This window comes from Entelurus aequoreus, linkage group LG15 (genome assembly GCF_033978785.1).
Source record: "Entelurus aequoreus isolate RoL-2023_Sb linkage group LG15, RoL_Eaeq_v1.1, whole genome shotgun sequence".
Lineage (NCBI taxonomy): Eukaryota > Metazoa > Chordata > Actinopteri > Syngnathiformes > Syngnathidae > Entelurus > Entelurus aequoreus.
The window spans coordinates 39,087,498-39,114,345 of NC_084745.1; the positions used below are offsets into that span (position 1 = coordinate 39,087,498).

General features: G+C 38.0%; 2 protein-coding genes across 5 annotated transcripts in view; one reads left to right on the forward strand and one right to left on the reverse strand.

Annotated features, from left to right (window-relative positions):
* dph2 (diphthamide biosynthesis 2) overlaps positions 1–23,757 on the forward strand; it is a 30,800-nt gene extending 7,043 nt beyond the window's left edge. The window contains exons 4-7 of the mRNA XM_062021501.1: positions 12,491–12,711; positions 13,789–14,451; positions 18,739–18,918; positions 19,025–23,757. Of these exons, the coding sequence (XP_061877485.1) occupies positions 12,491–12,711; positions 13,789–14,451; positions 18,739–18,918; positions 19,025–19,152 (1,192 nt within the window). The 3' untranslated portion in view covers positions 19,153–23,757. The remainder of the gene's footprint in view (positions 1–12,490; positions 12,712–13,788; positions 14,452–18,738; positions 18,919–19,024) is intronic.
* Positions 18,980–26,848, reverse strand: part of ncf2 (neutrophil cytosolic factor 2) — a 35,605-nt gene continuing 27,736 nt past the window's right edge. For 2 of the 4 annotated variants that reach the window (XM_062021500.1, XM_062021499.1), the window contains 3 exons: positions 20,810–20,915; positions 20,639–20,738; positions 18,980–19,367 (listed from right to left, as the gene is read on the reverse strand). In XM_062021500.1, the coding sequence (XP_061877484.1) occupies positions 20,650–20,738; positions 20,810–20,915 (195 nt within the window). In that variant the 3' untranslated portion in view covers positions 18,980–19,367; positions 20,639–20,649. The remainder of the gene's footprint in view (positions 19,368–20,638; positions 20,739–20,809; positions 20,916–26,848) is intronic. The other 2 variants (XM_062021497.1, XM_062021498.1) reach the window with 1 other exon arrangement.

Below are 26,848 nucleotides of genomic sequence, written 5' to 3' on the forward strand. Positions count from 1 at the left end.
ATAAAACCAAATTAAAGTAATATCATTTATTGTAGCCTCCATAGAAAGTCACACAAAGGCTGATGCTTTTATTTACTTTTATTGCCAGTCTTATGATTACAACCGGCCCGATTCCAATAAGTTTTGTATACTGTGCAAACACTATTGTCTCCGTGCTTACCTGAACACAAAACACTCTCCGCCAATCCACTCTTATCATCATGGGAAAAATGAACATCAAATCAAAACCACACAAGCATAAAACATTACCACTAGCAGGTCGTGACGATATGAGTCTGAAATATATAGCCTATTATTTACGCACTATTGACTAGAGGTGGGGGAAATAATCGATTTTTAGATGCATTGCAATTCTGACATGGACGATTATAAAATCGATCAGTACACGTGTATTAAACTATAATCTATTTATGTATTGTAACTAAAGTAATGCAGACAGTTCTAAAATTTGGCTGACTGCAGCGAGCAACCTAAGTTCCAGTTTTGCACACATTTCCATTAATTTAATAAATGTGATGGGAATAATTTTACTGCTTCTTTTTACAAATGCGCTGTTTTTAAACGTTGCAAGTGATTAATGCATATTTAGTGGAATGGACAAATGTAAAACTGCATCAATATACATTAATTAAAGATGTAAAAATAATAAATTTTTAATGGAATTGTAGCGTGAATCGTAATCGAATTGTGAGGTGCCCACAGATTCCCACCTCTACTATTACCAAATGATGCACTGAAAATTTGGCTGCCGAAAAAAGACTTTGACCCCCGAAAACAGCGTTGCTGAAACCAGGTGATGTGATAAAGTAAACAAGACACGCGATTGTCTGGAACGTAGTCAGCATGTTTGCAACGTGTACGTAACTTTAATATATCCCTGATATGCTCGAACACAGTGGTGGCTTTCAAGGAGAGAAAGTCCAACCGGAGCTGCAGTGCGAAGCAAGTGTGACGACATACTTGCTGCAGCTCTCTTTTCATCAGGGACTTTGAGGGACAAAAGTAGAGTGTCTTAACACGAGCACAGTCTACAATAACACCAGAAAAAGATGCAAAATGTTTTGCCTGTCGTTTCAATTCACTAGAAGTGTAGACCAGGGGTGTCAAAGTCGTTTTGGGGCTGCATGGAGGAAAAGCTATTCCCACGTGAGTCGAACAGGTAAAATCATGGCATAATAACTTAAAAATACAACTATGACAACTTCAGATTGTTTTCTTTGTTTTACTTCGACCCAAAATAGAACAAGCATGTTTTGAAAATGTACCGGTACATATCACAAATAATCCTCTTGACAAACACTTCAAGTTGAAAATTCTGAGGAAAAAATTGGTGCAGTTTAAAATACACCACGGAGAACACAATGAATTTAGACTTAATCTCACTGTATCTCAGTGACGTGCGGTGAGGTTCATGGCTGGTGAGGCACTGACTTCGTCACAGTCAGATTTACAAACATATGAACCTTAAAGAGTATCTTATTCACCATTTGATTGGCAGCAGTTAACGGGTTATGTTTAAAAGCTCATACCAGCATTCTTCCCTGCTTGGCACTCATCAAGGGTTGGAATTGGGGTTTAAATCACCAAAAATGATTCCCGGGCGCGGCGCCGCTGCTGCCCACTGCTCCCCTCACCTCCCAGGGGGTGAACAAGGGGATGGGTCAAATGCAGAGGACACATTTCATTACACCTAGTGTGTGTGACAATCATTGGTACTTTAACTTAACTTTAACTTTACACATACAAACTGTAGCACACAAAAAAGTACATTTAATAAAAATAAAAAAAGTTTTTATGGTCTTACCTTTACTTATAAATGAAGTCCATGCGCCGCTCCTTCTGAAAAAAAGCATCGAAAACTTGTTTATAAAAGTCTTCCTTATCTTTTTTCAGTTTTAAAAGTCTCTCTGTCTCGATGGAGATCTTCCTTTAATTATTACCTCCTGCTTCGATTGAAAGTCCAGTTTAGAAAACTGTTTTATTTTAGATATGTAATTCTCCATGGTAAAAGTCTAGGCGAGAGGAAAAAATAAACGATCGCTAACTGTTGCTGCTTGTTGTCACTTATTCTGCAGCCGAGTAGTCGCAAAAATGATCCCTGGGATCACTAGTGCCCTCTACCACCATGAGGCGGGATTACTGCGAGCCTCAGCCAATGCGTCTTCGCAGCCGTTTTATGATTGCTCGGCACAAGAAATACGTTACACACATACAGTTGTTGACAAAATATACTGTACATTATATACCTCAGCTACCTATCCATCCATCCATCCATCTTCTTCCGCTTATCCGAGGTCAGATCGCGGGGGCAGCAGCCTAAGCAGGGAAGCCCAGATTTTCCTCTCCCCAGCCACTTCGTCCAGCTCCTCCCGGGGGATCCCGAGGCGTTCCCAGGCCAGCCGGGAGACGTAGTCTTCCCAACGTGTCCTGGGTCTTCCCCGTGGCCTCCTACCGGTTGGACGTGCCCTAAACACCTCCCGAGGGAGGCGTTCGGGTGGCATCCTGGCCAGATGCCCGAACCACCTCATCTGGCTCCTCTCGATGTGGAGGAGCAGCGGCTTTACTTTGAGCTCCCCCCGGATGGCAGAGCTTCTCACCCTATCTCTAAGGGAGAGCCCCGCCACCCGGCGGAGGAAACTCATTTCGGCCGCCTGTACCCGTGATCTTGTCCTTTCGGTCATGACCCAAAGCTCATGACCATAGGTGAGGATGGGAATGTAGATTGACCGGTAAATTGAGAGCTTTGCCTTCCGGCTCAGCTCCTTCTTCACCACAACGGACCTATACAGCGTCCGCATTACTGAAGACGCCGCACTGATTCGCCTGTCGATCTCACGATCCAATTTTCCCTCACTCGTGAACAAGACTCCTAGGTACTTGAACTCCTCCACTTGGGGCAGGGTCTCCTCCCCAACCCGGAGATGGCACTCCACCCTTTTCCGGGCAAGAACCATGGACTCGGACTTGGAGGTGCTGATTCTCATCCCAGTCGCTTCACACTCGGCTGCGAACCGATCCAGTGAGAGCTGAAGATCCTGGCCAGATGAAGCCATCAGGACCACATCATCTGCAAAAAGCAGAGACCTAATCCTGCAGCCACCAAACCAGATCCCCTCAACGCCTTGACTGCGCCTAGAAATTCTGTCCATAAAAGTTATGAACAGAATCGGTGACAAAGGGCAGCCTTGGCGGAGTCCAACCCTCACTGGAAACGTGTCCGACTTACTGCCGGAAATGCGGACCAAGTTCTGACACTGATCGTACAGGGAGCGGACAGCCACAATCAGACAGTCCGATACCCCATACTCTCTGAGCACTCCCCACAGGACCTCCCGAGGGACACGGTCGAATGCCTTCTCCAAGTCCACAAAGCACATGTAGACTGGTTGGGCAAACTCCCATGCACCCTCAAGGACCCTGCCGAGAGTATAGAGCTGGTCCACAGTTCCACGACCAGAACGAAAACCACACTGTTCCTCCTGAATCCAAGGTTCGACTATCCGGCGTAGCCTCCTCTCCAGTACACCCGAATAGACCTTACCGGGAAGGCTGAGGAGCCTATCCCAGCTGCACCCTGGACAAGTCACCACCTCATTGATACCTTAAACGTAAAAGCACAAACGAAAATGTTTGCAGCACAAACGTTTGGGACATTTTGGGGGAGATTTTGACATAGTTGGGGTGTAGTTATGATTAATATGTTAATTACACATTAATACCATAAAACTTCATAACCGTAAAAGCACAAATTACATTTTTTGCAGCACAAACAATTAGGACAAGTTTGTGGAGATTTGGACAAGGTGGGATGGCCACAATTTTTGTTTATAACTACAACAGAATTACATCAACAGAAATAATATATACACACATAGTACCAGTATTTAAAAAAATAATTTGTCAAGTAAATAGTTCGAAACACTGCTCAAGCGCCAGCCTGTTTGCCCTGCTTGTGAAAAGTTGCCTTTTTTTCACTGCGGCGCTTTCTCTTTCTTGTGCAGTGTTGGTCATTTGTACATGGTATATATTTTGCCAGAAAATTCAGTTTTTGTCCTTCTTTCCCAGCATCTTACCGGTTCCGTTTTCTTTTTTTGCTACTGCAACGATCAAGCCTCCGTATGCAGCACTCGCAGCGTGGGCTCATCAAAGGTGCGAGACAGTGTCATGTTACTTGATTCAATGAAAATAACGTGACATACAAAATATACCTGCCAAAAATCCCAACATTGTGTAAATACATTGACAAGTAAGAGACTTATTACTGTATTTTCCAGGTGAGCGAACTCAACCGAAAGATGGCGCCGTATCACAAACAATAACACACCTTTTCAGTGTCCCTGTCGGTGTTCTATTACAACTATTTGTTGAATACAAAATATTATGGCCATTAGCAAAGAAAAATCCATAAATTAGCCACACCGTTTATAAGCTGCATGGTTCAAATTGTTGGGGAAAAAAGTAGCGGCTTATAGTCTGGAAAATACAGTATATAAGTAAAGACGAAGAGGCAGCATTCTCAGACACTCAGTGGCATCAAAAATGTCAGCCAGTTTGAAAAATGTCTCGTATATAAGCTGCGTGAATTTGTTTTATTTAAATGTTTGCAATATTTCAGGGTTCCTCACGAGGAAATCTTACACTGTATTAAATCCATTAACTCTTAACTAAGTAGATGGCTATGGAAGTAGAATTGTCTCATATCAAATTATATATATCAATATGATATTACGTATGCATATATTAATTAATATACAAATGTGATATACAAATAATTAATTTGTATAAATAAATGCCATCCATCCATCCATCTTCTTCCGCTTATCCGAGGTCGGGTCGCGGGGGCAGCAGCCTAAGCAGGGAAGCCCAGACTTCCCTCTCCCCAGCCACTTCGTCCAGCTCCTCCCGGGGGATCCCGAGGCGTTCCCAGGCCAGCCGGGAGAGATAGCCTTCCCAGCGTGTCCTGGGTCTTCCCCGTGGCTTCCTACCGGTCGGACGTGCCCGAAACACCTCCCTAGGGAGGCGTTCGGGTGGCATCCTGACCAGATGCCCGAACCACCTCATCTGGCTCCTCTCGATGTGGAGGAGCAGCGGCTTTACTTTGAGCTCCTCCCGGATGACAGAGCTTCTCACCCTATCTCTAAGGGAAAGCCCCGCCACCCGGCGGAGGAAACTCATTTCGGCCGCTTGTACCCGTGATCTTGTCCTTTCGGTCATGACCCAATGCTCATGACCATAGGTGAGGATGGGAACGTAGATCGACCGGTAAATCGAGAGCTTTGCCTTCCGGCTCAGCTCCTTCTTCACCACAACGGATCGATACAGCGTCCGCATTACTGAAGACGCCGCACCGATCCGCCTGTCGATCTCACGATCCACTCTTCCCTCACCCGTGAACAAGATTCCGAGGTACTTGAACTCCTCCAGTTGGGGCAAGATCTCCTCCCCAACCCGGAGATGGCACTCCAACTTTTTTCCGGGCGAGAACCATGGACTCGGACTTGGAGGTGCTGATTCCCATCCCAGTCGCTTCACACTCGACTGCGAACCGATCCAGTGAGAGCTGAATATCTTGGCCAGATGAAGCCATCAGGACCACATCATCTGCAAATAGCAGAGACCTAATCCTGCAGCCACCAAACCAGATACCCTCAACGCCCTGACTGCGCCTAGAAATTCTGTCCAAAAAGCTTATGAACAGAATCGGTGACAAAAGGCAGCCTTGGCGGAGTCCAACCCTCACTGGAAACGTGTCCGACTTACTGCCGGCAATGCGGACCAAGCTCTGACACTGATTATACAGGGAGTGGACTGCCACAATAAGTATATTTTTGAGATTATAAAATATATACAAATACATTTTATAAATATAAAAATGTGACATGCAAATAAATCAAGAATTTGTATAAATAAACGTGCAATTGTAAATATATTTTTGAGATTTGAATAAAAATGTTTGATTTTGTATTTGTATGTGTATTGAATTTGCATATGTAGCTGAGATAGGCTCCAGCACCCCCCGCGACCCCGAAAGGGATAAGCGGTAGAAAATGGATGGATGGATCGCTTTTTTGCTTTTGTGTCTATGAGACAATCCTCCCACAAACCAGATGCACAAATAAATGTGACCTACACACTCCCCTGAACAACCAGCACAGGGTACTGGAGCCAGAGCGCTCTGGGTCACAGAACATTATATGCATTATATGCAAAATGACCGGAGTTCTCTGCACAAAAACAATCCACGTCTTTACAGAGAGAACGCACAACGGGCCTGAGCTAGCTAACGTTAGCGTTGTATTAGCTAATGATAATTTATCCAATTAATCTGAAAGACCGTACTAGCTGCTTATTTTATTGTATCAATGCCGTTTATTGACCTTGTCCCGATGTAGATACTGATCTCTTATCAGTGCAATGTGTCAAATCATACCAAAAGTCATGATGTAATATGACCCTCCCTAGTGTGCCTCTGATTGGCTCGCTATTGTCTGACCATGTCCTTGACTTAGAACGCTCTGGCTGCAGTGCCCTCTGCTGGTTGTTCAGGGTAGTGTGTAGGTCACATTTATTTGTGCATCTGGTTTGTGGGAGGATTGTCTCACAGACACAAAAGCAAAAAAGTGATCAACATATGCAAATTCAAATCAAATACAAAATCAAACATATTTATATTAAAATCTCAAAAATATATTTACAAATACACGTTTATTTATACAAATTCTTGATGTATTTTTATGTCACATCTTTATATTTATAAATTTTTTTTGTACATATTTTCAAATCTAAAAAATATATTTACAAATACGCGTTTATTTATAGAAATGTTTTATTTGTATATCACATTTGTATTTGTATATTTATTAATATATGCATATGTATTAAAGGCCTACTGAAATGAATTTTTTTTATTTAAACGGGGATAGCAGATCTATTCTATGTGTCATACTTGATCATTTCGCGATATTGCCATATTTTTGCTGAAAGGATTTAGTATAGAACAACGACGATAAAGATCGCAACTTTTGGTATCTGATAAAAAAAGGCTTGCCCCTACCGGAAGTAGCGTGACGTAGTCAATTGAACATATACGCAAAGTTCCCTATTGTTTACAATGATGGCCGCATGAAGTGAGAGAGATTCGGACCGAGAAAGCGACAATTTCCCCATTAATTTGAGCGAGGATGAAAGATTTGTGGATGAGTAAAGTGCAAGTGAAGGACTAGTGGGGAGTTGAAGCTATTCAGATAGGGAAGATGCTGTGAGAGCCGGGGGTGACCTGATATTCAGCTGGGAATGACTACAACAGTAAATAAACACAAGACATATATATACTCTCTTAGCCACAACACAACCAGGCTTATATTTAATATGCCATAAATGAATCCTGCATTAAAACACCTACGTGTTTGTTATGCTAGCTCCTAGCTCCTCTGCTAGCTCCTAGCTCCATAGAACGCGCCAATACAATTCAAACACCTGATCAACACACACAATCACTCAGCCCAAAAGACCGTTCACCTAACCCAAGGTTCATAAAGCTTATATATTTTTAAAAAGTTACGTACGTGACGCGCACATACGGTCAAGCTATCAAATGTTTAGCAGCCAAGGCTGCATACTCACGGTACCTGATATTCAGCTGGGAATGACTACAACAGTAAATAAACACAAGACATATATATACTCTATTAGCCACAACACAACCAGGCTTATATTTAATATGCCACAAATTAATCCTGCATAAAAACACCTACGTGTTTGTTATGCTAGCTCCTAGCTCCATAGAACACGCCAATACAATTCAAACACCTGATCAACACACACAATCACTCAGCCCAAAAGACAGTTCACCTAACCCAATGTTCATAAAGCTTATATATTTTTAAAAAGTTACGTACGTGACGCGCACATACGGTCAAGCTATCAAATGTTTAGAAGCCAAAGCTGCATACTCACGGTAGCACGTCTTTGTCATCCAAATCAAAGTAATCCTGGTAAGAGTCTGTGTTGTCCCAGTTCTCTACAGGCGTCTGTGTATCGAAGTCAAAAGTCCTCCTGGTTAGAGTCTCTGTTATCCGAGTTCTTCCATCTTGACTGCATCTTTCGGGAATGTAAACAAAGAAGCGCCGGCTGTGTACTGTTGTTGCTGACTTCGTTCGAAAAATACGTCCGTTTCGCACCGACAACTTTCTTCTTTGCTTGCTCAGCTTCTTTCTCCATAATGCAATGAACATAATTGCAACGGATTCACGAACACAGATGTCCAGAATACTGTGGAATTATGAAATGAAAACAGAGCTTTTTTGTATTGTATTCAATGGGGAAGGCATACCCGTGTTCCCCGGGCTACGTCACGCGCATACGTCATCCTCAGAGGCGTTTCGAACCGGAAGTTTAGCGGCAAATTTAAAATGTCACTTTATAAGTTAACCCGGCCGTATTGGCATGTGTTATAATGTTAAGATTTCATCATTGATATATAAACTATCAGACTGCGTGGTTGGTAGTAGTGGGTTTCAGTAGGCCTTTAAAATCGATATATATATAAGTTGACAATTCTACTTCCATAGATGGCGAGTTATTGTGATGTAGAGAAATCTCTGATTTTTTTAACAATTTTCCCAGGATTTTCAGATATTTTAAAATGATGGCTATGGAAGTAAAATTATCTTGCAAATTGCATTTGAGATGCTCCTCTGACCTGCAGAATTAGACAGATGTAATAAAGGTGTTTGTGAAATCCCCTGATATTGTTTACTGCCAAATTAACCACAACATTAGTGCCGCAGAAAAAATTATGTTGCTATTGGTCTGACATTTATGGAAGTAGAATTGTCTCACATCAACTTATAAATATCAATATGATATTAATACATATGCTAATATTAATACAAATACAAATGTGATATACAAATAAATAAATAATTTAATAAACGTGTATTTGTAAATATATTTTTGAGATTTTAAAATATATACAAATTTATAAATATAAAAATGTGACATTGAAATAAATCAAGAATTTGTATAAATAACCGTGTATTTGTTAATATATTTTTGAGATTTTTATATAAATATGCTGGATTTTGTATTTGTATTGAATTTGCATATGTGGATCGCTTTTTTGCTATTGTGTCGATGAGACATTCCTCCCACAAACCAGATGCACAAACAAATGTGACCTACACACTCCCCTGAACAACCAGCAGAGGGTACTGCAGCCAGAGCGGTCTGGCTCACAGAGCATTATATGCAAAATGCCTGGAGTTCTCTGCACAAAAACAATCTACGTCTTTACAGAGAGAACGCACAACGGGCCTGAGCTAGCTAACGTTAGCGTTGTATTACCTAATGCTAATATATCCAGTTCATCTGAAAGACCGTGCTAGCTGCTTATTTTATTGTATCAATGCCGTTTAATGACCTTGTCCCGATGTAGATACTGATCTCTTATCAGTGCAATGTGTGGCTCTGGCTGCAGTGCCCTCTGCTGGTTGTTCAGGGGAGTGTGTAGGTCACATTTATTTGTGCATCTGGTTTGTGTTAGAAATGTCTCATCGACAAAAAAGCGATCCACATATGCAAATTCAATACAAATACAAAATCAAGCATATTTATATTCAAATCTCAAAAATATATTTACAAATACACATTTATTTATACAAATTATTGATTTATTTGTATGTCACATGTATATATTTATAAATGTTATTTGTATATATTTTCAAATATCAAAAATATATTTACAAATACGAGTTTATTTATACAAATTATTTATTTATTTATTTGTATTAGAGATGTCCGATAATATTGGACTGCCGATATTATCGGCCGATAAGTGCTTCAAAATGTAATATGGGAAATTATCGGTATCGGTTTCAAAAAGTAAAATTAATGACTTTTTAAAACGCTGCTGTGTACACGGACGTAGAGAGCAGTACATAACGCCAATAAACCTTAAAGGCATTGCCTTTACGTGCCGGCCCAGTCACATAATATCTACGGCTTTTCACACACACAAGTGAATGCAAGGCATACTTGGTCAACAGCCATACAGGTCACACTGAGGGTGACCGTATAAATAACTTTAACACTGTTACATATATGCGCCACACTGTGAACCCAAACCAAACAAGAATGACAAACACATTTCGGGGGAACATCCGCACCGTAACACAACATAAACACAACAGAACAAATACCCAACACCCCTTGCAGCACTAACTCTTCCAGGACGCTACAATATACGCCCTCGCTACCACCAAACCCCACCCCGCCACCCCCAACCCCACCCACCTCAACCTCCTCATGGTCTCTCAGGGAGAGCATTTTTTTGAGGCATGTTAAAAAAAATAATGCACTTTGTGACTTCAATAATAAATATGGCAGTGCCATGTTGGCATTTTTTTACATAACTTGAGTTGATTTATTTTGGAAAACCTTGTTACATTGTTAAATGCATCCAGCGGGGCATCACAACAAAATTAGGCATAATAATGTGTTAATTCCACGACTGTATATATCGGTATCGGTTGATATCGGTATCTGTAATTATGAGTTGGACAATATCGGAATATCGGATATCGACAAAAAAGCCATTATTGCACATCTCTAATTTGTATATCACATTTGTGTTTGTATATTTATTAATATATGCATATGTAATAATATCATATTGATATATATAAGTTGACGTGAGACAATTCTACTTCCATAGACATTTCATAAAAAACAATGTTTAGAAAAACAGCTTAATGTTGCTGTTTAATGCATACTATTTTTTCATGTTGAAGTAACTTTTTCTGCAAATGAATATCGTCTACAAATATCGGCCTCTTCGACTACTAATAATCTGTATCAGACCTGAAAAAAACATATCGGTCGATCTCTATTCTATGGTACCTCCTTCGAGCTACTTCTCCATCAGCATCTTCTTATTTTCATGGATAAATGTTTAAGTATTTTAACATCCTTGGCTGTCGTTATCGACTCATTCTGCTTCAGTATTTTGCAGATTAGCAGCGCTACTCTAACTGTTACACCATTTCCTGCAGTGTGATTTTTTCTGTAATATTAAAGGCCTACTGAAACCCATTACTACCGACCACGCAGTCTGATAGTTTATACATCAATAATGAAATCTTAACATTGCAACACATGCCAATACGGCCGGGTTAACTTATAAAGTGCAATTTTAAATTTCCCGGGAAACTTCCGCTTGAAAATGTCTATGTATGAGTCACGACGGCAACGGAAGTATTCGGACCCAATGTGTCACCATACAAACTGCTCTGTTTTCATCGAAAAATTCCACAGTATTCTGGACATCTGTGTTGGTGAATCTTTTGCAATATGTTTAATGGACAATGGAGACTGCAAAGAAGAAAGTTGTAGGTGCGATCGGTGTATTAGCGGCTGGCTGTAGCAACACCAACACCAGGAGGTTGCGTTGTGTTTGAGTTGGATAGCAGACGCGCTACCGTGAGTACAGCTTTGTCTTCCAAACATTTGATCGCTTGCCCGTACGTGCGTGTCGCTATGTGCATGTCACGTACGTAACTTTGGGGAAATATGTTTCTTGCCGACTCTGATGGCGGCTGGGGTGTCGTCGAAAGCTACAATGCCCGCCGCCGCTCCGTAGCTAAGTTAGCTTCAATTGTTAAGCTTCGCCAAGCTGGAAATTATTAACCGTGTATTTACATGTTCATGGTTTAATAGTATTGTTGATCTTCTGTCTATCCTTCCAGTCAGGGTTTTTTTAAATTTTGTTTCTATCTGCATTTGAGCCTGATGCTATCACGTTAGCTCTGTAGCTCAAGAGCTTCACCGATGTATTGTCGTGGAGATAAAAGTCACTGTGAATGTCCATTTCGCGTTCTCGACTCTCATTTTCAAGAGGATATAGTATCCGAGGTGGTTTAAAATACAAATCCGTGATCCACAATAGAAAAAGGAGAAAGTGTGGAATCCAATGAGCCCTTGTACCTAAGTTACGGTCAGAGCGAAAAAAGATACGTCCTGCACTGCACGCTAGTCCTTCACTCTAACGTTCCTCATCCACGAATCTTTCATCCTCGCTCAAATTAATGGGGTAATCGTCGCTTTCTCGGTCCGAATCTCTCTCGCTCCATTGTAAACAATGGGGAATTGTGAGGAATCCTTCCTCCTGTGACGTCACGCTACTTCCGGTATAGGCAAGGCTTTTTTTATCAGCGACCAAAAGTTGCGAACTTTATCGTCGTTGTTCTATACTAAATCCTTTCAGCCAAAATATGGCAATATCGCGAAATGATCAAGTATGACACATAGAATGGATCTGCTATTCCCGTTTAAATAAAACATTTTCATTTCAGTAGGCCTTTAAGGTCTACTTACTACATCTAGTTGCTTTAAGATATGATTTTAAATAACAGAAAACATTAATGGCACAATTGTTGATGTTTTGTGTGGTAAAAGTCTAAATAGTGTGTACAATGTGTTTGTGTTTATTCAGTTGCTGTGTGGACGAGGTGGCAGCAGAGCACGTAGGGGCAGACTGCTTGGTTCATTATGGTCACGCCTGCCTGAGCCCCACTAAAAGACTACCTGTCATGTACATCTTTGACAGAGGACACCTCGACCTGGACAGGTGTACTTCAGCCTTCACTGAACTGTATCCTGACACACAAGCCAACATCCTCCTATTCTATGATGTCAGATACACACACGCTATGGGTGAGATCACACACATGTTTACACACATCCCACTGAAATAAATAAATATATATATATATATATTATATTATATTGCTGTCCACTGAACATACTTAAAAAATGTGGACCAAATAAAGTTATTCTACATCTTATTATTTTTATTCCTAAAAAGTGCCACTTAAGTCAAATTCAACATACATAGCTGACCTCCTGTGTTGACATAAATTGTGAGCGTCAAAGAGGTAATTTCTAAGAAAAATTATCTGTTTGTTAACATAATTCATCATTATGACTAAGCAGCAACATAACTACTGACTAGTTACAGAACATTGAAAAATGCACACACTCACTTCCTGTTCTGCTTCAAAATAAAAGCATGGTAATATTAACCTTGATTCTAACACATCAAACAATTTTTTATATTTTTAGTTTGCTAGTCATCGGAAGAAAATTAGTTTTATGTATGAAAATTGTATTGTATTGAGGTTAATAAATATGCACAAATGTGGAGACATAAATATTTTTATTATCACACATTCTCGTTGTCTCAGAACAGTCAATAGTAAAAGTGGAAACTGACTGATTTATATTTAATGTAGTGATAAAGAGCTTCTATGATAATAAATATAGGTTAGAATAGTTTATGTATTGATGAGATTGTATAGTAATATATAGTTTATGCAGTGATGAAGACTAATAAATTAATAGTTAATGTAGTGATGACGAGATTGTATGATAATCAATATATAATTCATGCAGTGATAAAAATGTATAATAAATATATACTTCATGTAACCATGGATATTGTATAATAATAAGTACATAGTTTATGCAGTGATGAGGATTGTATAATATAGTTTGTGTTGTGATAAAGAGATTTTATAATATACTGTTTATATAATTAAGATATTGCATGATAATAATAGTTTATGTAGTGATAACGACATTGTATAATTATAATGTATAGTTTATATAATGACTATATTGTATAATTATAAATATATAATTCATTTAGTGATGAAGGTGCTAGAAAATGGTAGTTATTTTGATGGTTATTATTAGTAAAACTGTCTGAAAGTTGTTGTTGTGTTTCCTCAGATGACTTGATGACAAAGTTGTGTGTCATTTATCCAAACGTTGTGTTGTCACAAATCGCAGTGGAAAGCGAGTGTTGTTACAACTACAACAGGACTGAAAGTGAAGAAGACACGAATGAAGAGAGTTACTTCGGAAGAAAGTTTATTTTGAAGAGTGGACTGAGCGTGAAAGACTGCAATATTTTTTACGTTGGTCAAGAAGGATCAACTTTAATAAACTTGATGATGACCTTGAACCGCTGTTCCTTCACCTCCTTTGACCCCAACACGTCGTCAGGAAGAGTCGAGTCAGCGAATATCAATCGTGCTCTGATGAAACGTTATTATGCCATAGAGCGTGCCAAGGATGCCAATGTGGTGGGCATCTTAGTGGGCACTCTTGGTGTGTCGGACTACTTGTCCATCCTCCAGCAGTTGAAGGACGTTATACACGCGGCCAACAAGAAGACGTACGTCTTCGCTATGGGAAAAATTAATGTGGCAAAACTCGCAAACTTTTTGGAAATTGATATTTTTGTTTTGATCGCTTGTCCTGAAAACTCCTTGTTGGATTGTGCTGACTTTTATCGACCTGTGGTGACGCCTTTTGAGATGGAAATGGCCTGCAACCCAAACAGGAAGTGGACTGAAGAATATGTTACAGACTTTAGACATCTTCTACCAGGTTAGTTCATATTCATCTTTTTCCACGATATCATTAATCTTAATCATGTATAATTTGTAAACGTTCACTCAGCTTCGTGTCATATTTAAAACAATGAACAGACAAAAACTGCAATATTGTATTCACGTACAATCACATGGAGACCATCAAAGCCAAGGATAATAATATATTAATTTGAATATCTCCAAACACAGCTGAAAACTAATAGTTGCTATGATGCATACATCCATATTGTATAAGTTAGGGAAAGCTAAAACTTGTTTGTGTGTAAAAAAACAGTGGTTCAATTATTTGGATTTTTTTGGACTTAAAAGATTAAAAACTTGCTTTTTTGTATTTATAACAACTTATTATAGCAATAACTTAAATTTTTTTTATCATATTATTAATAACTTACCCAACTTTATGGTATTTTTATTTTATTTTTATTTATATTATTTATTTATTGGGCTCTGTACCGAGGATGTCGTTGTGGCTTGTACAGCCCTTTGAGATACTTGTGATTTAGGGCTATATAAATAAACATTGATTGATTGATTGATATTTTATTTTGTCATAAAGAAATACAATCATGTGTGCTTACGGACTGTATCCCTGCAGACTGTATTGATCTATATTGATATATAATGTGTATATTGTGTTTTTTATGTTGATTTAATTTTTTTTTTAAAACATTTATTTTATTTTTTTTTATTTTATTTTTTTTACATTTCTTGTGCGGCCCGGTACCAGGCCGCAGCCCGGTGGTTGGGGACCACTGATCTGGCAGACATTTGTGTTCATTCCTTTACATTTTTGTCAAAATATGGTTCAGAATGAAGATGCTACCAAAACACAAACTACGCAATATAAAATTGACATTTTGGAGCTAAAAGTGGGTGTTTCAAAACGTGCTGCAGCCCAAAAATATTAAAAAAATAAAAATAAAAAATTACTGTCTATTGTGGTAGGAATCTGACCTAATTTTTAGGTCTAAAACTATGAAATAATGTTGTCAGCATTAGAGCAGCCATTAAACTTATTTTTTCTTATTGTATTATATGATTAAAGGCCTACTGAAATGAATTTTTTTTATTTAAACGGGGATAGCAGATCCATTCTGTGTGTCATACTTGATCATTTCGCGATATTGCCATATTTTTGCTGAAAGGATTTAGTAGAGAACAATGACGATAGAGTTCGCAACTTTTGGTCGCTGATTAAAAAAAGCCTTGCCTGTACCGGAAGTAGCGTGACGTCGCAGGTTGAAAGGCTCCTCACATTTCCCCATTGTTTACACCAGCAGCGAGAGCGATTCGGACCGAGAAAGCGACGATTACCCCATTAATTTGAGCGAGGATGAAAGATTCGTGGATGAGGAACGTGAGAGTGAAGGACTAGAGTGCAGTGCAGGACGCATCTTTTTTCGCTCTGACCGTAACTTAGGTACAAGCTGGCTCATTGGATTCCACACTCTCTCCTTTTTCTATTGTGGATCACGGATTTGTATTTTAAACCACCTCGGATACTATATCCTCTTGAAAATGAGAGTTGAGAACGCGAAATGGACATTTACAGTGACTTTTATGTCCACGACAATACATCGGCGAAGCACTTTAGCTACGGAGCTAACGTGATAGCATTGGGCTTAACTGCAGATTGAAACAAAAGAAATAAACCCCTGACTGGAAGGATAGACAGAAAATCAACAATACTATTAAACCATGGACATGTAACTATACGGTTAATGCTTTCCAGCCTGGCGAAGCTTAACAATGCTGTTGCTAACGACGCCATTGAAGCTAACTTAGCAACGGGACCTCACAGAGCTATGCTAAAAACATTAGCTATCCACCTACGCCAGCCAGCCCTCATCTGCTCATCAACACCCGTGCTCACCTGCGTTCCAGCGATCGACGGAGCGACGAAGGACTTCACCCGATCGTAGATGCGGTCGGCGGATAGCGCGTCTGCTATCCAAGTCAAAGTCCTCCTGGTTGTGTTGCTGTAGCCAGCCACTAATACACCGATCCCACCTAAAGCTTTCTTCTTTGCAGTCTTCATTGTTCATTAAACAAATTGCAAAAGATTCACCAACACAGATGTCCAGAATACTGTGGAATTTTGCGATGAAAACCGAGCTTTTTGTATTGGATACAATGTGTTCGAATACTTCCGTTTCAACGATTGACGTCACGTGCATACGTCATCATACATAGACGTTTTCAACCGGAAGTTTAGCTGGAAATTTAAAATTGCACTTTATAAGTTAACCCGGCCGTATTGGCATGTGTTGCAATGTTAAGATTTCATCATTGATATATAAACTATCAGACTGCGTGGTCGGTAGTAGTGGGTTTCAGTAGGCCTTTAAATCTTTTATTATATCATTGAACTATTTTATATTATTAACATATTCATTATAAGACTAACAAATGTTATTAACAACTTGTTTTGTTATGATTGACCAATTATGTCATTAACAACTTATTTTTTAATGATATACGTACGTATACGTGCGTATACGTATGTATGTATGTATGTACACGCACGTATGTATGTATACGTGGGTATGCGTACGTTTTGATTGATTGAGACTTTTATTAGTAGATTGCACAGTGAAGTACATATTCTGTACAATTGACCACTAAATTGTAACACCCGAATAAGTTTTTCAACTTGTTTAAGTCGGGGTCAACTTAAATTGATTCATGATACAGATATATACTATCAGATATATACTATCATCATAATAATACAGTCATCACACAAGATAATCATGAGAGTATATATATTGAATTATTTACATTATTTACAATCCGGGGGGGGGGTTTAGGTTTGGTTGTTATCACTTCAGTCATCAACAATTGTATCATCAGAGAAATGTACATTGAAACAGTGTAGGTCTGACTTGGTAGGATATGTACAGCAAGTAGTGGACATAGAGAGAGATCAGAAACATAAGAAAAAGTATCTACATTTGATTATTTACATTTGATTATTAACAATCCGGGGAGGGTGTTAGTTTAGGGTTGAAGTTGCCTGGAGGTGTACTTTTAGTGAGGTTTTGAAGGAGGATAGAGATGCCCTTTCTTTTACACCTGTTGGGAGCGCATTCCACATTGATGTGACATAGAAAGAGAATGAGTTAAGACCTTTGTTAAATCGGAATCTGGATTTAACCTGGTTAGTGGAGCGCCCCCTGGGGTTGTGGTTATGGTGGTCATTTACGTTAAGGAAGTAGTTTGACATGTACTTCGGTATCAGGGAGGTGTAGCGGATTTTATAGACTAGGTTCAGTGCAAGTTTTACTCTGTCCTCCACCCTGAGCCAGCCCACTTTGGAGAAGTGGGTAGGAGTGATCTGGGGTGGAGGTCTCGAAGTAATCTGACTAGCTTGTTCTAGGATGTTTGGAGTCTAGATTTGAGGGTTTTGGAGGTGCTAGGGTACCAGGAGGTGCATGCGTAATCGAAAAAGGGTTGAACGAGAGTTCCCGCTAGAATCCTCATGGTGCTTTTGTTGACCAGAGAGGAGATTCTATAGAGGAATCTCTTTCGTTGGTTGACCTTTTTATTACCTTGGTTGACATTTTATCACAGGAAAGATTAGCCTCTAGAATGGAACCTAGGTAGGTGACCTCATCTTTCCTGGTGATGACAATGTCACCCACTTTTATAGTGAAGTCATTGACTTTCTTAAGGTTGATGTGGGACCCAAACAGGATGGATTCCGTTTTACCAAAGTGTATGGATAGCTTGTTGTCGGCAGTCCGATATTATCGGACATCTCTAATTACCAACCTCTTAAAACAGATGGAGAGCAACACAGCTCCCTCCGGGCTTGCTAGCTTCAGGTGCTCTGCAGTAATATTATCCAAGCCTCATGCTTTATCAGCTAGTTGCCTGATGGCTTGGGAAATGTCATAGGGGCGGATGTGTACCACTTCCTGCCTGTACTATATGGCTCACTTCTGACAGTTGAATAGAGCAGCATTGTGACTACGTATTTTATTAGCCTATTTTGTTATTAACTAATTTGATCATGAACAACCTATTTTATTATGTCATTAACAACCTACTTTGTGTACATGCACATAAGTCACTAACTTTTTAAAGTCAAATATTCAAATGTTGTGTGCTGCCAATTGCAGTCATTATGAAAGTATCAATAAAGTAATATTTTCTTGTATTTGAGGTTAACAAGATTTTGTTTTTACAAGTTTTCAAAGAACGCATGCTCGCTTATTTTAATCACTTTGATGATCAATATCCTGCCAAACTGATGTTAAATTTGTCATCACATCATCAGGTGGACAAAGTCATGTACTTTTGTCTGGCGGCCAAGAAGAAGAAACGGAGACAAACATGTCTTTAATCACAGGATCTGTGAGAAGCTGCAAGATGAACACAGAAGAAGTAGTTATTTCACAGAATTCTTCTCTGGTCCTCAGAAATCAGACGTTGACTGTTGCTAACACAAACTCAGCAGGTAATCTTTTTTTAAATCTCAAAGAAAACATCACTGGATGTATTTTGAAAATGTGTTTATTATTGTAATACAGTCAAAGCCCAACAAATACTTTCTTTATTTGCAGCATCTTTTCTGGCCAATCGCAGTTGGCGAGGATTAGAGCAGAAGTTGGGAGAAACGCCTGTGATGAAAGCTGTGACGGGCAAGAAGGGCATTGCCATCGCCTACGAAGATGAAGGAGCAGCTTCATGATCACATTACTGTAAATAATTACACTACAGTACATTATTGTCTCTTTGGACATTCAGATTTATTTTCCATGCTCTGAATTGGAAATTAATTTTTCATGTGATTTATTATTTTATAACTTAAATATAAAGTAGTTTTAACTCTGTCCATCATGTATGTAAAGATTCTAATTACAGAAATTTGCAACTGCGACCCCATGTGGTAGTGGTGCGAAATGCCTGTAGAAGGAAAAGAAAAGTTTGACGGCGCTATCTGCAAGAGAGGAAAAAGTACTGCAGTTCTAAAGATGCTTTAACAAGATCTATTTACATTTTCATAAATATTACAATAAACAGTGTACTTATTAGTGGTTTTTGAAAAAATTGTTTCACATTCAAATCACGATTCAAAATTTTAGAATCAATATGTAAAAGTTTTTAAGCCCTCTCTGCACTTACTTACTGCATATTTGCATCATACATCAGCAGCCAAATGAGCTTTTGTAACCCGTTTTGAAAAGGTTTTATTATGATGTATGTACACAATACTGTATAGCGAGAATTGTGTTAAATTGAGAATCAACTTGAATTGTGAGTTGTAAGATTGAAACCCTAATATTAATGTATGCCTGTAATGTAATGACAGTGATGGAACTTATACAAGTCACTCACATTGTAATACAAGTTTGCCGCTAAGTGGCAGCAGTGCTCCAAATTATCAACAAGCTGCTTGTATTTAAACTTCATAAACTTGGTCATTAAAAGATGTACATTGTTATTCTTCTGTTTTAATATCAGGTGATTATATGAAGAATGTCAACATCTGCAACTCATGCAAGGTTTTGAACACAAATAATTGTATTTCAGTTTGGGGAGGAATAAAAAAAATAAGTTATTTTCTTTATATTATAAGTATTAAGCACTAATTAGACTTGAGAATGCAGAAAATGATTATTTCATTTAAGTTTTTACTTTCCTTTTCTTTGACACACTGCCACCAGAACAATCATAATGAAAGGAAAAAGTTATTGGAGCCGACTAGTCTCATATTTACGCACCAAACCACTTAAGTCCAAATTCATTTTTTAAATCATTTAACACAATCAATAAATGCTAGAATACTATCAAAAATCAACATTTGAATGAATTTTTATGTCTGTTATTCACTGTTTTTCATTCACAAGTAGTAATGAGCTATGGTAAATATTTACAATGATTAATCTATAGTAGGTTTTTATATTATTGCTTCTTAGTATTATTTATCTATAGGAGATATTTAGTATTCATATTTAGTGTGAGTGATCGTTTGTAGATATTTAGTGTTACTAATCTATAGTTGATATTTAGTATGATTGATCTGTAGTTATTTAGTATTATTGATGTTTAGAAGGATCTAATGTAGATATTTAGTGTTTTAATGTGCATATTGATTTTGATGGTTTAGATATTGAGATGATTGATTAATTGATTGTTTTTGATTATGATCTACTGTAGAAATTGAGTATGATTACCTCTGCAAACATCATTGATTGATAGAAAGTTGTTCCACAAAAGAAGCAGGAAATATTCCAGTGTTTCCTTCACAATATCCTTCCAACCAGTCCTGATTGACTGCAAGTTTGAAAAACAACTTAACATAATGCTAATCGTGAATAAATCATAAAAAATAATTCAGTTCTTACCTTTACTGATCAAAGTGATAGTATCTCCTTTATTAAAAGTCAGATCTTCAGGATTAGACGATTCATAAGAGTGACGTGCCACAAAAATCATCTCTGTATCCTGTAACTTTACAGCACACACACGCACATCACATGTGAGAGTCAATACGCAATAGTTAAACTAGTCCCTTATTGCTGGGTTGCAATCACGTGACTTAGAGGCACTTTCGGGTTTCAGGCGACAGTCTACAGCCTCATTAGGCTACTGTTTTCATTTACCTGCATCAGTACAGATTCGGGCGTATTTTGAAAGGTTTAGAGGCAAATGTAAGCGATCATGAAAAAAATATTTAAGATGAGATGGAGTGGATATACAGTTTAGTTTAGTTTAGTTTAGTTTAGTTTAGTTTAGTTTAGTTTAGTTTATTAAGGATCCCCATTAGTCTACACCACAGTGGAGACTATTCTTCCTGGGGTCCAGGCAAAAACATCACACAATCACAAAACAAAAGATTAAAATGCAGTACAACATGATCAAATAATAAAATGTTGTAATACAAAAATAGCAACAACAAAGAACCAAAAAAATAATAATAACTTCGAGTTTACATAATATTGTTCATAACAAAGATAAAAAGAGCAATATAAAAATAGATATATATATATTTTTGCAAAAAAATAAATAAAACAAAGAACCAATGGCCTAAAATATATACATTAGTGTACCAAAGACAAACAATAAGTGACGAAAAAAGTTCCCTCCACCATTTTCTACTGCTTGTCCCATAATCAATAAAATAGTCAATAAAACAGTCATGACATTAGGTACAATCTAGAATAATCTCTTTCCGCAATACTTCTCCTCTTAGTCTATTCTTAAAACCCACTCTGCTGGTGATTGATACCAAATATTGTGGAAGTCGATTCCAGTAAGTGATTGCCCTATACATTACAGTCTTTTTCAAAACATCACTTTTGGGTTTAAGACGGGTGAAAGCACCTCTTAGGGCTAACCTGGTACCATAGTTGTGACTTTCACTAGCAAGCAACAGCTGAGAATACAGATATGAAGGTTCATGGTATGTATAGATTGTTTTTAAAAATAGAATCAAACTACACGCTAGTCTTTCACCAACTCTCATCCATGACAATTCATTATGCATGATCTCAACGCCGGTCCTAAATGAGCAATGGTGAGCTAGTCTGGCAGCTCTGTTTTGGGTAAGCTGGATTTTATTGAGTTCTTGTTTAGATGCATTGGACCAAATTGCTGGGCAGTAGTCAATATGTGACAATACAAGGGATTGTATAACTTGTTTCGTAGTTGTGTTAGTTAAAAAATAGGCACTTCTTCTTATGATTGAGATGCTTCTGCTCATTTTTTTTACTATGTTATTAATGTGAGTGGCCCAAGATAGTCTTTCATCTATTGTAACTCCCAGCAACCTGGCTTCTTTAACTTGTTCAATATGAACTCCGTTCAAAGAAACATTCAATATGCGTTCTTTTCTATGAGCATGTTTTGAGCAAATAAGACATTTTGTTTTGGAAATATTAAGTTTCATCTTATTTTCTGTAACCCATTTAGAAATCTGCATAACCTTGTCTTGTAGTATACTGCTCAGGTCTGTGCAATTATCAGCATAAGCATATATTGTTGTGTCATCTGCGTAAATTGCACAGCAACCATTCTTTAAAATACATGACATATCATTTACAAATATTGAGTATAATAAAGGTCCCAGGCAACTTCCCTGGGGAATACCACAATATAATGTTTTAATATTTGAAAGGGTTCCATTGAACATGACCCATTGCTGTCTGTTGACTAGGTAGCTTTTCATCCAGTTAATCGCTGAGAGTTTAAAACCATAAGCAGACAGTTTTATAAGTAGTAGTTTGTGGTCAATAATATCAAAAGCAGCACTAAAATCTAATAGCACTGTGCCAACTAATAATTTACCGTCAATTTGTTTTAGCCAGTCATCTGTTAATTGTGTGAGAGCTGTGCATGTTGAATGGCCAGTTTTATATGCATGTTGAAAGTCTGAATTAATGTCATTTATAGAGAAATAATTTTGAATTTGCTTAAATATAATTGTTTCCATTAATTTTCCTAATACTGGTAAAATGCTAATTGGCCTACTATTCGATCCAGTGAATGCTTCTTTCCTATTTTTTGGTAGAGGAGTTACTCTAGCAACCTTCCATATTTGAGGATAGATTCCTTCTTTAAAACTTAAGTTAAAAATATAACATATCGGACTGGCTATTATTCCAGCTGACAATTTTAAAAGTCTACTATCTAGATTATCATGACCACAAGGTTTGTCAGATTTCAACTCAGACAATAGATTTTCAATTTCCAATACATTAGTGACTGAGAATTCAAATTTACATTTTTTGTCCTGCATGATATCATTTTTAATAAGTGACTCAGATAGAATACAATTTACAGGCAGCATGCCATTTCTTATAGTATCAACTTTACTTATGAAATAATTGTTGAAGTAATCAGCAATTTCTTTGGGCTTGGTGATAAAGCCTTCACCTGATTCAATAAATGCTGGTGTTTTTCCCATTTTATCTCTACCCATGATTTGATTGAGAGTACTCAAGTTGTTTTCCATCATGTTTAATTTCTTCAATTCTAGATTGGTAGTACACCCTTTTTTTCTGTTTATTTAATTTGGTGACTTTGTTTCTTAAAGAGCGATATGCTAGCCAGTCCTCTGAGCTACCTGAATCTACTGCAACTCTTTTCCGTATATCTCTATCTTTCATCAAGTTTCTCAGGTCAGAGTCAAGCCAAGGGGCTTTGACAGATCTGACGGTGAGCTTCTTGATGGGTGCATGCTTATCACAGACAGAATAAAATGACTTCATGAATTCATGCAGAGCTGCTTCAGTATGCTTTGACTCAAATACACTGTCCCACTGTATGTTATGTACGTCTTCAATAAAGGCATTATCACAGAACTGTTTGTAGAGTCTCTTATACATAATTGTAGGTCCAACTTTGGGGACTTTCACTTTTCTTGCTATAGCAATCATGTTATGATCACTAAATCCAATTGGCACAGAAACAACCTTTGAGCATTTATCTACTGAATTAGTAAAAAGATGATCTATGCAAGTTGAAGACAATACGCCTGAATTGTTCATATTTATTCTGGTTGGTACAGTACAGGCAAAAAAGTTTGGACACACCTCATTTAAATGCGCTTTCTTTATTTTCATGACTATTAACATTGTAGATTGTCCCTGAAGGCATCAAAACTATGAGACCTGTGAAGTGAAAACCATTTCAGGTTACTTCCTCTTGAAGCTCCTCGAGAGAATGCCATGGGTGTACAAAACAGTAATCAGAGAAAAGGGTGGCTATTTTGAAAAAAACACAGAATATAAAACATGTTTTCAGTTATTTCACCTTTTTTTGTTAAGTACATAACTCTACATGTGTTCATTCATAGTTGTAATGCCTTCAATGACAATATATAATGTAAATAGTCATGAAAATAAAGAAAACCCATTATAGTGTCCAAACTTTTGGCCTGTACTGTATACACTCTTAAGAAAAATATTTTTAATGATTTGAAACATACATCATCACTAAGACATTCCTGCTCGCTACAACCTCACTTAATTTGACACTTAAGGTACGTAGAGAGGAAAATATTAGAGGCACATCATGTCTTTACATCTGAGGGGTCTACACATTAAGCATTAATCAATGAAGGACAAAGATGGATTTATTGTACATCGCTACTGTAAGTAACTTATTTGATTGACATAAGTGCCGTGCTGCTGTGATCGTGGCGCTAATGAGAAACAGGATAAGTTTGTTTGCAGTTGATCTCCTGCTCCAAATATTTGTAGTCTCATCTACAATTAATGTCGGCAGTTATTTTTATGGTGTGAAGTTAATATTTTGTCTCAGTATTTAGCTACAGTACATATGAAAACAGTATTTAGCTACAGTACATATGAAAATGTACAATGAAAATTACGGTTGATTAGACCAACAATCACAATATTTATTACCAGGACTTAACATGACTTGAGTTTATTTGCACAAGCAGGTCTTGGTAGTTATATTTAGTCATAGCAACCCCAAAAGAACACAAACTAATGCGACCTCTTGTCCCTTTCTTAAGTTGAATTCTGCTCTGAAACACTACGCTGTGATGCAATTGGGCTCAACTGCATCACAGAAAGTTTCTCAAACAAGTCAATGTTTTTACAAAGTGATCACTGCAGACACGAGCATGGTCCAATTGTGTTCCACAAGATGATGAAAGTGATATTTTTAAGAACCATTTCCTTCGACGCACTTAGGTTTTTTCCCTGACTTTATTACCTTTTATAAACCACTTCTTTCAGGACTTTATGAAAGCTCTTTCCTATCCCTCTATTTGAACGACTGAAACACCCAAGAACAGAACAGTAATAGGACATTTACTGCTCAAGCTCTACTCTCACTTGTTTTAATGCTACGCTTAAGCTGCTTAACCATCTTGTCAATTAAGCCGCAAAGAAGAAAAACGGATGTATCGTCATATGCAACCCAGCTATTCTCTTTTATTACATACAGTTAATAATACACAATAACAAAGTGAAAGTAAAAACTACTATTTACTACTCTTGAATCTTTTGGTATTTACCCTCAAAGTCCTTCTGTCAATCCCTACAGGATTTCATGGGCTTTTCTTGTAATTGTCACGACCTAAAATGTATGAATTTGCAGCAGCTTTTACACAAAGTTCAGGAAAGTAACACTTTTTTTTTTTTCAATAACATCCCAGCCGGCCCAAGACATTGATACAACGTTGATTAGACATACACGTCCTTTAAAACTGACTTTGAAACAACGTTGCAAAATAGTTATTTTTGTAAATTGAGACAACATTGGTGTCTAACATTGGATCAATGTTGTTGGTTAGGAAAATACCAAATGTCAATGGTCAAATCAACGTCACAACCTGACATTGCATGAACGTTGTCAAAAAGCATGTTGTTTAAACGTTTTATTTGTGTTGGAAAATGACCAAAATTCAATGGTCAAATCAACGTCAGAACCCGATATTAATTAAACGTAGTCAAAAAGCATTTTGTTCCAACGTTAGGTTTGAGTTGCTCAACGTCAGGACCTAATTCAACAAGTTCTCAACGTTGTTTTAATTTCTTGTGCCTTCTGGGATTGCTTTAGTCATTTATTAATGTTTGAAGTGTTCCTTATAAAACAAATACTGTATTGATGTTTTGCTGGTTTTATACCACACAGACTTAAAAGTAGACACTGGGTGGCAGTAAAAGCACATACTTGGAGCTTATTGTCAAGTTACTGTACTGTTATGGTAACACTAAATTGGCCCTACTGTGTGAATATGACTGGGAATGTTGTCTCTGTGTTGGCCCTGCGATGAGGTGGAAACTTGTCCAGGGTGTACCCCGCCTTCCGCCCGAATGCAGCTGGGATACGCTCCAGCGACCCCGAAAGAAACAAGTGGTAGAAAATGGATGGATGGATAATATTAGTAATAATTTGTTGTAATTATGGAAAGAAACACCACCAAAGGTTATCTTTGGGCGACGTTGCTCGGTTGGTAGAGAGGTTGTGTCAGCAACTTGAGGGTTCCAGGTTGGATCCCTACTTCCGTCATCCCTGTAGTTGTGTCCTTGGGCAAGACACTTTACCCATCTGCTCCCAGTGCCACCCACACTGGGTTGAATCTATCTTAACTATGTAGATAAGGGATTTCACTATGTAAAGCGCTTTGATTCTCTAGAAAAAAACGCTATATAAATAATTCACTTCCTTATTGTCCTCTGCTCTGTGGTCCACAAGTTGCAGACATTCCTTGTGTATGTTTTACACATGAAAAAAGTACATCTTAAACAGTCATTTATGTTCCAACACATTTACATTTGTGAAGCAATATATAGTACAGGTACTAATTTGACAGATTATCATCAGACTTCAACATCTCTAATTTGTAAATGCTGCCTCTGTGCGAGGTCAGTTTTGAAAATGAAAATATGTTCTTAATTGTCTTATCC